At 44.7% G+C, this 12366-nt stretch overlaps 1 protein-coding gene across 1 annotated transcript; it reads right to left on the reverse strand.

The window, feature by feature from the left end:
* Positions 1-1017: 1017 nt before the first annotated feature.
* LOC120847731 (hyaluronan-mediated motility receptor-like) lies at positions 1018-9474 on the reverse strand. Its single transcript, XM_040219595.3, has 5 exons — positions 8059-9474; positions 4847-4900; positions 4258-4306; positions 3287-3463; positions 1018-1326 (listed from the first exon to the last, which is right to left on the reverse strand). Exons 1-5 carry the CDS (start codon positions 9468-9470, stop codon positions 1186-1188), a joined length of 1833 nt encoding a protein of 610 aa, XP_040075529.1. The 5' UTR covers positions 9471-9474; the 3' UTR covers positions 1018-1185.
* Positions 9475-12366: the final 2892 nt, after the last annotated feature.

Here is a 12366-nt window from a genome sequence, read left to right on the forward strand (position 1 = left end):
CATACTAATTGCATTAACTTTTTTGCGTGGTATTACCGACTTGTCCAATTAAATACAGTGCGAGTGCATTGCGACCTTGCGCTTTTAGTGTATGCATATGTATTGTGTAGACTTCCAAGCTCCATGCTTTGCACAGTGCTAAGGCTTGTTCAAATAGGTGCAATAGAGCCGCGAGGAATAATACAACTTAAATTAACTTCTTTAGCTGTTTCCTAAAATATAAAACAAAAATGTTGAATGAAGCTCCAGAGTAGCAATTCACTAAAACTTCAGAGAGCACCCAAGTCAACAAATCACTTGGGACCATTTTGTCCAGGTTTACGCTTGGTACCATACTGTCCAGGACCACTTTGTCCTACACCCGACGCCGGCATCTTGGTGCTTAGTACAGAGCAGATGCAACTGCCGATCGTCAAGATTCGAAAGTGAGACTTCCTCAGCATTAGATTCGGTGTTAGGAAACTCGTGTAATATTACTTTGCTCAGTCATGAACTGTTAAAACATCTGTAGAGGACGAAAAAGCATTCTTTTGAGACTTCAGATAAAGCTTCAGATAGCAACTAAGATTTTAAGCCCCAAGATGGGCAAGCATTACTCTGAAGCATAGCTTTTGGTGGCTCTAGTCTAGAGGATGCCATCCTTTGTTGTACCCAATGCCGACAGCACATGCTAAAAAAAATTCAAAGAAATCTCCGTAAAAAAAATGTCGCCATAACACAGTCTGAGCAAAGAGTGCGTGCAGGGACAGATTTTCACAAGCTTCAAAACAGAGGAAGGAAAATAAGCGATCAGAACATTAACGACCAGATGTCGTTACCCTAAGCAAAGCGCACATAAAGGCACCCCAGTTTGATGGACTTTTCACATTCGTGCCAGACTGGCGATGGACAAGTATTCAAATATATATATTACTTATTCCAAATTACGAGTTTACCTTCTAAAACGAGCATGGGTGTTCTGGGCTGTAGACTTGCAGGTTTCGAAACCATGTACACGAACAGAACGAAGTGGCACCATGTTTTCTTATACTTTTTATTCTGCACATAAAAATTCACATATATGATCTAAAAATAAAATGACAGTAAAAATCTTGGTATAATAAATACCATTCCAATTGGTTTGAAGGCTGCATGCATACAATAGGAGCAGCGACAGGTGTATGCAAAATCGGATCAGTGCACAGTTCATGCAGAGGGATCTTTGGGAAACAGGTTTTCTTTATGAGAAGCAAGAGGGGGCTTGAGAGAGCAACGTTTGACTTCAAGCTCCAGCTTTTGGATCAGCTTCATCTGCTTGAGGTTTTGCTCCTGCAGTTTGAGGACCTCCTGCAAGAGCAAGAATGCGGGCACGTGAGATGGCGTTTCAAACCAAAATAGTCAAGGCACGAGACACACAACACATCTGAAATTCAAAGCAGATTATGACTACCAAATCCCGACTTTCTTCTTGTTTTAAGTATATTTACAAAACCTTACAACCTTTTGCCCAACCATGTTGCCACCTGGTGGAAGACTGGGTTCCAGGATTTTGAGGACGAAACAATGTGCGCATTAGGAAGAAGAGGGCAGGAAAGTCTTTTACCCATTTCACACGGCAGCTTCAAGGTACTTTTAACTAAGGATCTTTTAGTAAAGAGAGCTGTAGGCCGTCGCACGGCACATAAAGGTCCCTTTAACTAAGGGAGGGCTTATGTTAAAGGGAGCTCTCGCCAACTCGCCTCATCGCTTCACCCATGAACTCGAAATAAAAAATGACTGATATATGCTGTTGAGTGCATTATAACAAATTGAATATTTCCAAGTAGCAGTTATTGGATTAAGCCTGAACACAAGCATGGTGCAATATGCTAATGAGAAACACTCATGCTAGCAGATTCAGCCACCATGTATTCCGTTGAACGTGTCCGTTTCAATATTACAGCCAATTATACAACACAACGGCGTACGCAAATCCAAGCATTGGCATGTGCCTCTCATTTTTAAATGTCTTGAAAGGAGGCATTTTATTTTAGAGTGAATCTGTACAATGCCTGCGGCCAGTGGCTTCTTGTATAACAAAGCAAAACAGTAACTAGAACAAACTAGGTAACGATTTTCGAAGCAGTATTTTACCAGTTCTTTGAGTTTCAAAACACTGTCTAAAACCTTGGGCCCGTCATGCAGCTGCAATGCACTGCCGGTCCGAGGAGGCCAAATGCATAAGATTGCGAACCTTTTCCAGGACAGCATACGCAAATCGTTCGTGGACAAACCTTTCACTTCAAAACAATTCCTCAGCTTCTTCATTGGACCGCCTCAAGGTGCGCTTTGCACCACTCGCTCCAAGCTCATCCGCCATGTAGAAAAAGGCTTTTCTTCCTCGTTTATGCTAGTTCACGTGCTACAAATCGTTACGGCAAGGCTGATACAAAAAGTATGGCCAGTACTACCTATTCACACATTCATCCTCCGTTTATTCACCGTGTGATACTGAATGCCATTTACTAAAAGTACCTTTAGCTAAGGGACCTTAGCTAAAGGTAGATATTTGCTGCCGTGTGAATGGGGTATTAGAATTAACTTGGGGGCAAAAGATAAGCCACAACAGGAAAAAAGGGGACTTTGGGGAAGCCCAATCTAAGTCACTGCAGGACAATGGAGCCAGCAGGATCTAGGTACCTCAGTCGAGGCAGTGCTTGCGCTTGTTTGAGCACATGCTCGCATTTTCATACCAGAATCTCTTAAACTGGCGATTTCCTAAAAAGGTCAATTAATTCTGCATCGGCTAAACCAGTGGTCCTCAAGTGGGGGTCCGTAGACCCTTCGGGGTCCTTGAACGCCTTCTTAGGGTACTGAAAGCCCTCAACCAAACAATATTAAAATTATGCTGACCATCTTGCATGCACAGCAAGTGAGTAAGGTTCTGTTTTAGTACTTCAAAGTAAGTTTGCATACATTGTGTTCTTTATTTACTCTTTTGTTTTCGTAATCGTCCATTATTTCCCCGTCCTCCCCAGTGGATGAGTCCCCCATCACTTCTGCCAACAAAGAGGTCCTTAAACATGAATGGTTGAGAACCAAACTATAAATATTTATAGCCTAAAAGATACAGAATTTTTCGACTCTGGATTTCAGCATGATATGTTTTGTAAAAACCTCTAGAAATCCGCTATGCATAGGTAGAAGTTACGCAAAGTACAGAAAAAGGCATGGGTGCCTAACCCTGGGGAGTACTCAATTAAGCACGCGATTCATAACTCATTGACAAAAGAGTGGTTATTGCTACAACACTGAAAAGGCTACTTGCCGCCTGGTAATGCTGCCGTTCTTCGGTGACTTTGGTGAGGTAGTGGATCTTCTGCTTGTGGTTCTGGTGACCCATCAGCTCGGAGAACTTGTGGTGCAACTTGGACAGCTCCGATTCGGTAGCCTGGTTTCTCTCTGCCAGGTGGCGCCTCTCAACGTCATAAAGCTCCAGCTGCAACTAGAAAAAACAAAGTGCCACCGCACATCGTCATTGTTCGGAGAAAGAAAATGAGAAAACTGTACCCATCAAAATTTTGGGGTTTTACAGGCTAAACCGAGGAAGGGCATCTGGCACACCCCAGCGGAGGGCACAGGATTAATTTCGACCCCCCAGGGGTCTTGATGTGCAACTGAAATCTCAATTACCGGTGCCTTCTCTGCCAACGAGCCTTAATCAAATTGTAAGCACCTCGGCCAGGATTTGAACTCTCCGCCTGGGGACTCGTAGGCCAGCGCTTTTGGAGCCAGGCTCCAAAAGTACTGGTGTGAAGCGAGTTGGCTCAAAATGCCTACACACAACGGTGGAAGCAATTTTATCTGGTGTTCAATCCTTCAGCTGCAATAGACCCTCTTTGAGAATGTGTGCTCTCTGGTAACTGCTCAAGAGTGTGTTATTTTGGGCATGCATTGGAGACGAGTGCTGTGTCAGCGCTCGGTGTGAACTCAAATCTAACTGCACGCTTCACGCAGGAAACAATGACCAAACCATGGCGGCTGCGGTGTTGCACGATGAACCTTTGGAAAGGGTCTGTTGGTTACTGCCAGAAATTATTTTTTCAATTCAAGGAGAGGGGTGAGAATGCATTCTTTTAGAATTTCAGAAGGTGCTTTTACCCAAGTGAAGCGCTAAGTAAGTAACAATCCCAAGGCCCCATTTGGTTTTGAGTCTATTCCTTGCCAAGTCAGAAAACACCATGTTGCGAACCTTCCGATCGTTATTCTGGTAAAACGCTACAGTCCTTTCCCACTAACCTGGAAGGGTGCGACCCTGGCCTGCAGCAATTCATAGTCGTTCTTCCACCTGCATACAAAATACAAAATGGAAGGAGTGAGCATATCAGCTAGCGGCACAGAATTCATTACAACAAAAGTGCCGTATCCAGTGCATCACATAATGTGTGTTAAATTCTTGTTTATGTATATATATGTATATATATATATATATATATATATATATATATATATATATATATATATATATATATATATATATATATATATATATACTCCCTATATGTTTTTTTTTTTTTTGCAATATGTATCCCTTTACAATAGTACCCCAAAAAGGTGTTGCAGGTATCAAATAAACAAATGTCGGCAAATACAAGGGGAAACCCTTGTATTTGCCGGGGAAAGTGGGAGAAAAGTGGTGTAGAATTCAGCCTACAGTTCTGCTCGCAGAGGTAAACGTTTTTATGGCTTTAACGAAGTGCCGAGTTGCACGCTAAAATATAGCGCATTGCGCTTGCCACATAGCATTTATCCAAGTTAAAGGCCATTTCAGAAAGTGTGCCTCTCTTTAAAATCCATGTATAGTGCTTTAAGGCAGAGACATATTCACCTTTGGGCTTCTGCACAAGAGTCCTCGAGTCGTTTCTGGAGTATGCTCACCTCCCTGAAAACAATATAAAAGTTAAAGGGGTCTGAAAAATTTTACCACAATTCTGAGCGATTTGTCTATGGAATCCTTGTCCTTTATGATACAACCCACATTCATTCTTTTGGTTGTCTAAGTTCATTTACTAGCATAAAAGCGAAAATTTTGGCCTCCCAGAGAACTTCCCTCTCGGTCATAAAAAGACATCCAACACAATGCTCAGATACTCTTAAGATAGTTGTCTCACTGAGCTCTAGCATCGCCTATTACACCGCGGGCAACTTTTGGGTGTCGAGCCGTACGCCTATACAGTATGGCGCTTCAGCTACGTGACGTGCTACGAAGGAGTTTACGAAATTGCTCGCAACATCAATTGGTCGAGCTGCAACCCGATACGATCGTCAAAGGACGAGTTGTGAATATGTTCTCACTTCGACTAGTCAACTGCCGATCTGCCCTCAGAAAAAGGAAAATAAAAATGGAAATATGAAACAATCGCCTTTGCGTACAGGTTATCACTAAGAAGGTTGCAGTAAAAAAAAATTAATGGAAAACTCTCAACCATAAAGCCGGCCGTGGGGGAATCAAGACGTCCTATGACTACATCCATGGTAAATAAATGGCACAAAACTTATGTGCCAATACAGTGCAACCCACTTCTAACGATGCAGTGTATAATAATGAACAGCTTATAACAATCAGTTTCCAGAGTTTCTAGACTGGAAATGATAAGTTTCTAGTCCAGATACAACGATAATCGGTTCTATCGATTGAAATTTCGGGTTGTCATTATCGTCATAAGTGGGTTGCACTGTAGTTGAGAGGACACCTGCGCACGTCCCTCCTTGCTATTCATTTTGCGAAGTCCTGGGTTTGAATCCTCTTGGGGTTTATTTTAGTGCTATGTTTTGTTGTTATTCTAATCCACCATGACATTGTGGAACCGCATTCCACAACAAATGTGAGCCACAGTGGGACAAGTAGCATGGCTAAGACTGTTACCAAACAACAAAAACCCCCGACACGTTTGAAACTGGAACTGTATTCCAATCAAGTGATGTAGTGGCATCCAACTATTACAAGAACGCCAATAAACAACTGACAGTTTTTATCACTCTCAATTTATTATTTAAAGGTTAATTAAAGTTGAATACCTGTTCAATTTTTTTTTTGTTGCTGTTTTGTTGCTCGTGCTGCTCTAGGGCGTCGCATGGTTGTTACAGACAGTCCCAAAAATGTGATGTTTAAGCATGGTTCATAAAATGCAGACAATATTTTGCTGCAATACTTCGAGGCCTAATGAATATTTAAAAAAATAAAATCGGGCAGGTGCATTTTATTTTGAAGACCCCTTTAAAGCAGTGAAAACAAAAATGCCCTTGGCAATGAAGTTTACAAATACAATGGTGGAACTGACAAGTGGTGATTAGGAGCAGCTCTTGTAACAGGGTTAAACGGGTTTTGGAGCAGAGATTCCCACTTTTAGAGCAGACAATTTTGAGCTTTCATGTCAAAAAATTTTATACAATCTCTTTGAAAGTTAGCCTGTGGAAAAAACTGCAGTTATTGGAATGTTGGAAGACCAAATAGTAATACCTACCAAGGACCTGGCCTCTGCAATTATTTACTGAACAATCCTATGCCGGCAATTTTGTAGATGTTTCAATTAACCTATTAGGAGTACCGATGGAGTCTTCTGTCTGGGTTTGATGTAAAAAGATGTTTTTGCCTACTGTATAGGGTATACATCAGTGACGCAATTGTTGAGAGTTCGACATCAAACAAACACTTTTGTGTTGAATGTGTCTCGCACTGCCCTCGCTCGCATTCAACTTGCTGCTGTTCATAGAGCAGCTAAGCAGAGCACAACGCTACTCTCACCAATCGCAACGAGTAGTGCTAGCTATTCATTGTGATCGATGTGAGCACTGTTTGCACAAGAACTGATAATTAACTCTTCATTAGGCATGTGCAAATAATGGATTTTGTGTTCGAAGCAAATTAAAAGTGAACTATGGTTTGAGGGAATATTTTTTAATTGAATATTGGAAAGTTGTGGCACATTGTTCCACACATTTTACTACTGTTACACCATGCTTAAATGAAAATTCAGCTGAACTCACGAGGGTTGTTCCCAAGCTCCTAATTGCCCACTCGTGAACTCAGTTAAATTTAATCTAGCTATATTTATAGACTGTAGCCTCAGAATGCCCAGTACCTACATTGGGATGGCAAGGAAACAACAAATGACATAAAATTAAGCCTATAAAGGAGCCCAGCCATACCTAATTGAGGGAATTTATAAATCCTACAAGAAAATATTTTCTTTAATTTCGAGTTAAAAATAAAAATAAAACACAAATAATGAACACAGGTTTTTAGAACATCGCTGCCTAACATATGCCTTTGCATAATAACCACAGTTAAATGCTGATATTACTGCAATGTAATATCAACAATCGCAGTTTTCTATTTTTTGTTTTAATACGCCAGGTGCGTGCATGCACCATACTAGTTTGAAGGTGCGTTTTTCTCCTAAGTGTGCGGCTGCGCTGCAGCGAAGCGAGTCGCGAGATCGCTGTGTCTGCTCTGCGGGTATTGCTTCTCCGCAGTGCACCAGTGCTTGAGAAGCTTACTCAAGGGGGCTAACTCGCTGCAATCAACACTTCGAAAAGTATTAATATCGTAGTAATGTGGAAGCGAATATCAGATAACATATTATTTGAAACTACTATTAGAAAATTAGAATATTCATGCAGCCCTACTCTTTGCACATAATACTTAGGCATAAAAAAACTGTACTTTCTTCATTTTCAGTGGCATCGCTAAAAATGCCACGTGCAAGACACTTTCAGTTTCCTTTTCGAGAACAGCTTCCTTTTGGCACAGACACTGCGCAAATTGTGCACAAAGGCTGTCTTTGGAGCAGCATGTAGCAGGTAATTCGTTCTGGCAGTTTGGTGCAATTGGCACAGCAGTTCCACCACTGCAAATAGAACCTCAGCTATATCATAGGCAGTCAGACAACACCCAAGAGTGCACAGTTTCATAGCAAACATTTCGAGAACTGCACGACAGGCACAAATTGTCACAATACCGACCACCAGACTAATGAGCATACAATAGTATCCACACACTTAAGAACAGAGGAAAATAAAAGTGGGTAGTGTACTCACGTGCGATCCTTTTTGGAGTAGTCCTGGAGGTCCTTGCAAAGCTGGCGATTCTCTTGTTCCAGCTCCCGGCTAACAACCACATACTTCTTGGCCTTCCTTTCCAAGGTGGCGATTTGTTCCGCCTTCAAATCAGACGCTTTGCGCAAGTCGTCACACGCCTTGGCCAAGTCTGTGCGTTCGGCAGCTGCGGCACGCAGCTCTGCCAGCGCGCACTCCAGCTTCCCTGCAGTCCTCGCCTCCCTGTGCTCGGTTTCTTGCACCTGACCCAGCAGCTGCTCTTGTGACGACTGCAGCTCAGTCAGAGCTCGGACCCCCATGGCGATTTGAGTGTGCAGAGTTGCACTGCAAGTGCGTTCCTCTTCAAGCTCCAGAGCCACGTTATGAAGTTGCTCCCCGGTCTCTCGTTCCCTGTTGTAGGAAGCAGAGAGGTCGCTCAGCGCCTTGCCGAGCTCCTGCTGCAGGCTCCGGGATGCACCCTTCAGCCGCTCCACTTCTGCTTGGAGGAACACCACCTGCTCTTGCATCACCTTCTCTCGGGCTTGGAAGTTCTCCTCGAGCAGCCGCTGTTCTTCCTTTAGAATCCTCAAATTTGTATTGAGCCTCTCTCCTTCTGTCGAGGCGACATCGGCTCGATCCCTTTGAATCGACACTTCCTTCTGCAACTCCTCCTTCTCAGCAACAAGTTTGGTCACCTGGCCTTCTAACGAAGACTTGTCGCTGCGGAGCGTGCAAAGTTCAATCCCCAACTTGCTGGTCTCGGCAGACATAGTGTCGGCGTCCTTAAGAACTGAAGCGAGATCTTCCTTGATTTCTTGCTTTTCTGTCTCCACCACTGTGAGGTAAGCCTTGAGGGCGATCAATTCCGCTACCAAGCAGTCTTCTTTATCTGAAGCGCACGAAAGTTGCTCCTTCAGTTCGGTGATGGTGTCCTTTGCCTGCAGGAAGACGTTTTCGGCGGCTTCACGATCCACAACAATTTCCTCGCATTGTGCCTTTACCGTGGCTAGTTCCGATTCCAGGGAAACCTTCAGCGACATCAGCTTTTCGAGATCTTCGCCCAGCTGAAGGTTGACTGCTGTAGCTTGAGCCTGCTCGGTCCTTTCGTGCTCCAGCGTCTTGCTAACCTCGGCAATTTTATCAGTTTTCAAGCGAAGCATTTCCTCGAGGCACAAAATCGAGGCGTTGGCATTATCGACGTCTTGTTGGAGTTTTTGAGCAAGCTCGGTTTGTTGTTGGGCTGCTGCAGTCTGCTCGATTTGCCATGTAGTCATCTGATTCTGAAGCTGTTCTTGTTGCTTCTGGATCTCTTCCTTCTCTTGTCGAAGAAGCGAAATTTCAGCCATGAAGTTGCTCACTTGCTGCAGCAGTTCATCGTGCGCCTGCTCCTGATAGATCCTCTCAGCAGACACCATCTCATCTGCAAAAAAAATATTTTGCTCACTGCATCAAAAAAAAAAAAAATCCAACGAACAAAAATTGTTTTTTAGCTATCGGCAAGGTGGGAAGCATAAAGACACCTCTAATGAGTAAAGAGCAGGAGTAAGCAACATTATTTTCAAGCTTTCAGGTGAAGAGGAAATTCAGGTTACCTGAAGACGCTAGTAAACGCTAAGCAATGTTCGACCGAATGGGCCAGTTTTCATACACATGTAGCAGAAATTGGGTTAACAGGCTAAAATGATTAGTGTTGGTATTAGTCGACAGGCAGAATGCATGCTCTGTTTGCAGATGAGTTCCTCAGGGTCAGCACTGCCACCATTTCCATCGTTTCACCAGCATTTCCCACAAACTAGCCAAAATTGGAGACTATCAAAAATAGTAAAACGACTGCTCCAATGCGAATGCGTATTTCAGCACGGAATATGCTTTCCACCACGACGGCAGATCTCGCTTATTTTATGAAGAGTGCACGGCCCGAGCCATGTAGCACAGGTCGTTTCCGGACCCGGGCCGAGCCCAGGCAAAGTAGTATTATTGTTTCTGGGCCCGGGCCTGGCTGAGGCCCGGAAATACGCGAATGCTGAAGATTTCAAATTTATTGTGACTTTAGTTCATACTGGACTGCATAAAAACTGACTTGTACATGTCCCACAATGTCTCGAAACTTTTCTTCGCCTTTGAACGAGTGCTATGAAGATCCCCATCTTGAATTCACATTTTTATGCCGACACAATGCCATGACACCATCTTTCATGCCAATTAGGCTAAACGAATCAAATGCACCAACACCTCCCAAAGGCAGCTTTGAATTTAAGAGATGAGGCATGCCTTGGCCTCTCACCGGGCCGGGCCTGATCAGGTAGGCATCTCATCGGGCCTGGTACGGACCGGGGCCGATACCAATGACAGCATCAACATTGCATCGCACGGTGCAGCGCTGCCCGCTCGGACTTCCTCTATGCGCGCGCAGTCTTGACCGCACCTGCACCTTTTCGCAGCCGCGTTTCTCGGTCTCGTGCCCGACTCTGTTCGGCTTCTTGTCAATTGAAAACTTATTCGTGTCCAGAGTCACTATACACAAACTCGTCTCTGTTACGTCACGGCGCGGTGATGGCGCGTCGGTCGCACTTCCGGTCTGGGGCTGTGGGCAGAAGTCCCCATGCGAGACGTGTATTCCTGCGTTGTTTTGAAAGGAACCAGACAAAAACCAGCCTTTTTGTCAAAACGCCGCGACTGGGGCTGTACCAAAAGTGTCGAGAAAGGTTTGAAGGTCAGTTTTTACGTGCTCGGTTCGTCCAAGAATCTGGATATGTGCTGTAAAAAGGGAAAAGCAGATGCCGTCGGACAACGATTGCTTGTGCGGGAAGCACTTTGGGTTGAATTCACGGATACTTGTGGTCATTAGATTTATTTGTTTTGCTGCAACATGAACGCTGGAAAACCGTCAAATCGTGCGGACCACCTGCGGACTTTGTTCAGTGCGTCTTCAAGTTCAAACGGCCGCCCGATCGTTTAAACTGTCGTCTGCTCTTTCAAACGTTTCTGCTTGTCGTCTGCTCTCTTAGACGACGCCGGCCCGTAGACCAAATGATGGCCCGGTACTTGCGATAAGAAGCAAGTGCAGGCCTCAAAAGACTTAAATTTGAAGGTTGGTAAGCAGGCTCAATGTAAACAGTAGATACAAGGAGATGTTGATCATTGTTACCAGTGACCATCACCGATGGTTATGCCTAATTCACTTGGTCCGATTCTGCTTGCGATTTTCAGTATTGACGTCGACCATCTTGGCTACGGTTCACGCTTCTGCAGCCCGAGCGACGTCGCGACTGAAAATTGCGAGCAAAATCTCATCATGCGAATCAGGCTTTAGCGTTCGTACTGCGGCGTCCACGCGGAAGGAATCGCCACATGTCACATTATTCACGCGAAGTTTTGTGGTGTAACGAGCCTCGGTAATTTCGCTGACGCCGCTCGAGATAGTCATCGCCAGAAAGACGTAGAATCAACACTTCGAACGCGAAAAAGGGCAGGGGGACTCACACCGACGCCGACAACATCGCGTTTCCATGGTTTGTTTATGGGCGACGGCGAGCTTCTTGCCCACACCCCCATCGCGCATGCGCGGCGCTGGTGGCGTCCGCTAGGGTCGCTCCGGTTTGTTTGTAAACATGAGTTGGTGTATAAGTTCTTACGTCGTATGACCCACAGAAGTTGCTCAGAGCTGGGAGGGTCAATCGTGCCCCCAGAGTTGTAGGCTGACAAAACGGCAACACACCGCCACATTTTTCGTTTTTCTGTGCTAGAATATGGCCCTACAAAGTGCTTGTATTCTCGACTGTCCCGAAAGTCCCGAAAGAACCACGAGACAACGTTCACTATACTCTGTTCCACGATAACTGTGGAGCCTACAGCCCCCGCAACCCAATAAGAGCGTCTGAGCGAGGCACGTGACATCACGTCGTGGGAGCGTGTGGGTCGCTTCGTTGAGGAACCAGCTGTCGTCTGCTGGCCAAGAGTCGGCTGCTGCAAAACTAAGAACTTCGGGTGAATGTCCGCCGTCTCAACGTTGCCGTCCGCTAGAGTAGCAAGCTCTTTGGGAACAGTTCATGAGACAATTGTATGCTCAATTCACCTGCAAATTTGTGGCGGGTACTAATTCCAGGGCAACATTTTAAAGGGACATTGAACCGAAATTCGGAGCTTACAAAACAAGACCGGAGCGATAAGCGGGACGCTGCAAAACCCAGAAACATCACTCGCACAGCGATCTCTAACAGATGGCCATATTTTTGGAAAAGTGCACGATCAAACACAACCAATAAGGCCGAAGAGACATCCGACGTCACGATTTTCATTCCCTCTCCTCTT

Source organism: Ixodes scapularis, unplaced genomic scaffold (genome assembly GCF_016920785.2).
Source record: "Ixodes scapularis isolate PalLabHiFi unplaced genomic scaffold, ASM1692078v2 PGA_scaffold3__209_contigs__length_174095766, whole genome shotgun sequence".
NCBI lineage: Eukaryota > Metazoa > Arthropoda > Arachnida > Ixodida > Ixodidae > Ixodes > Ixodes scapularis.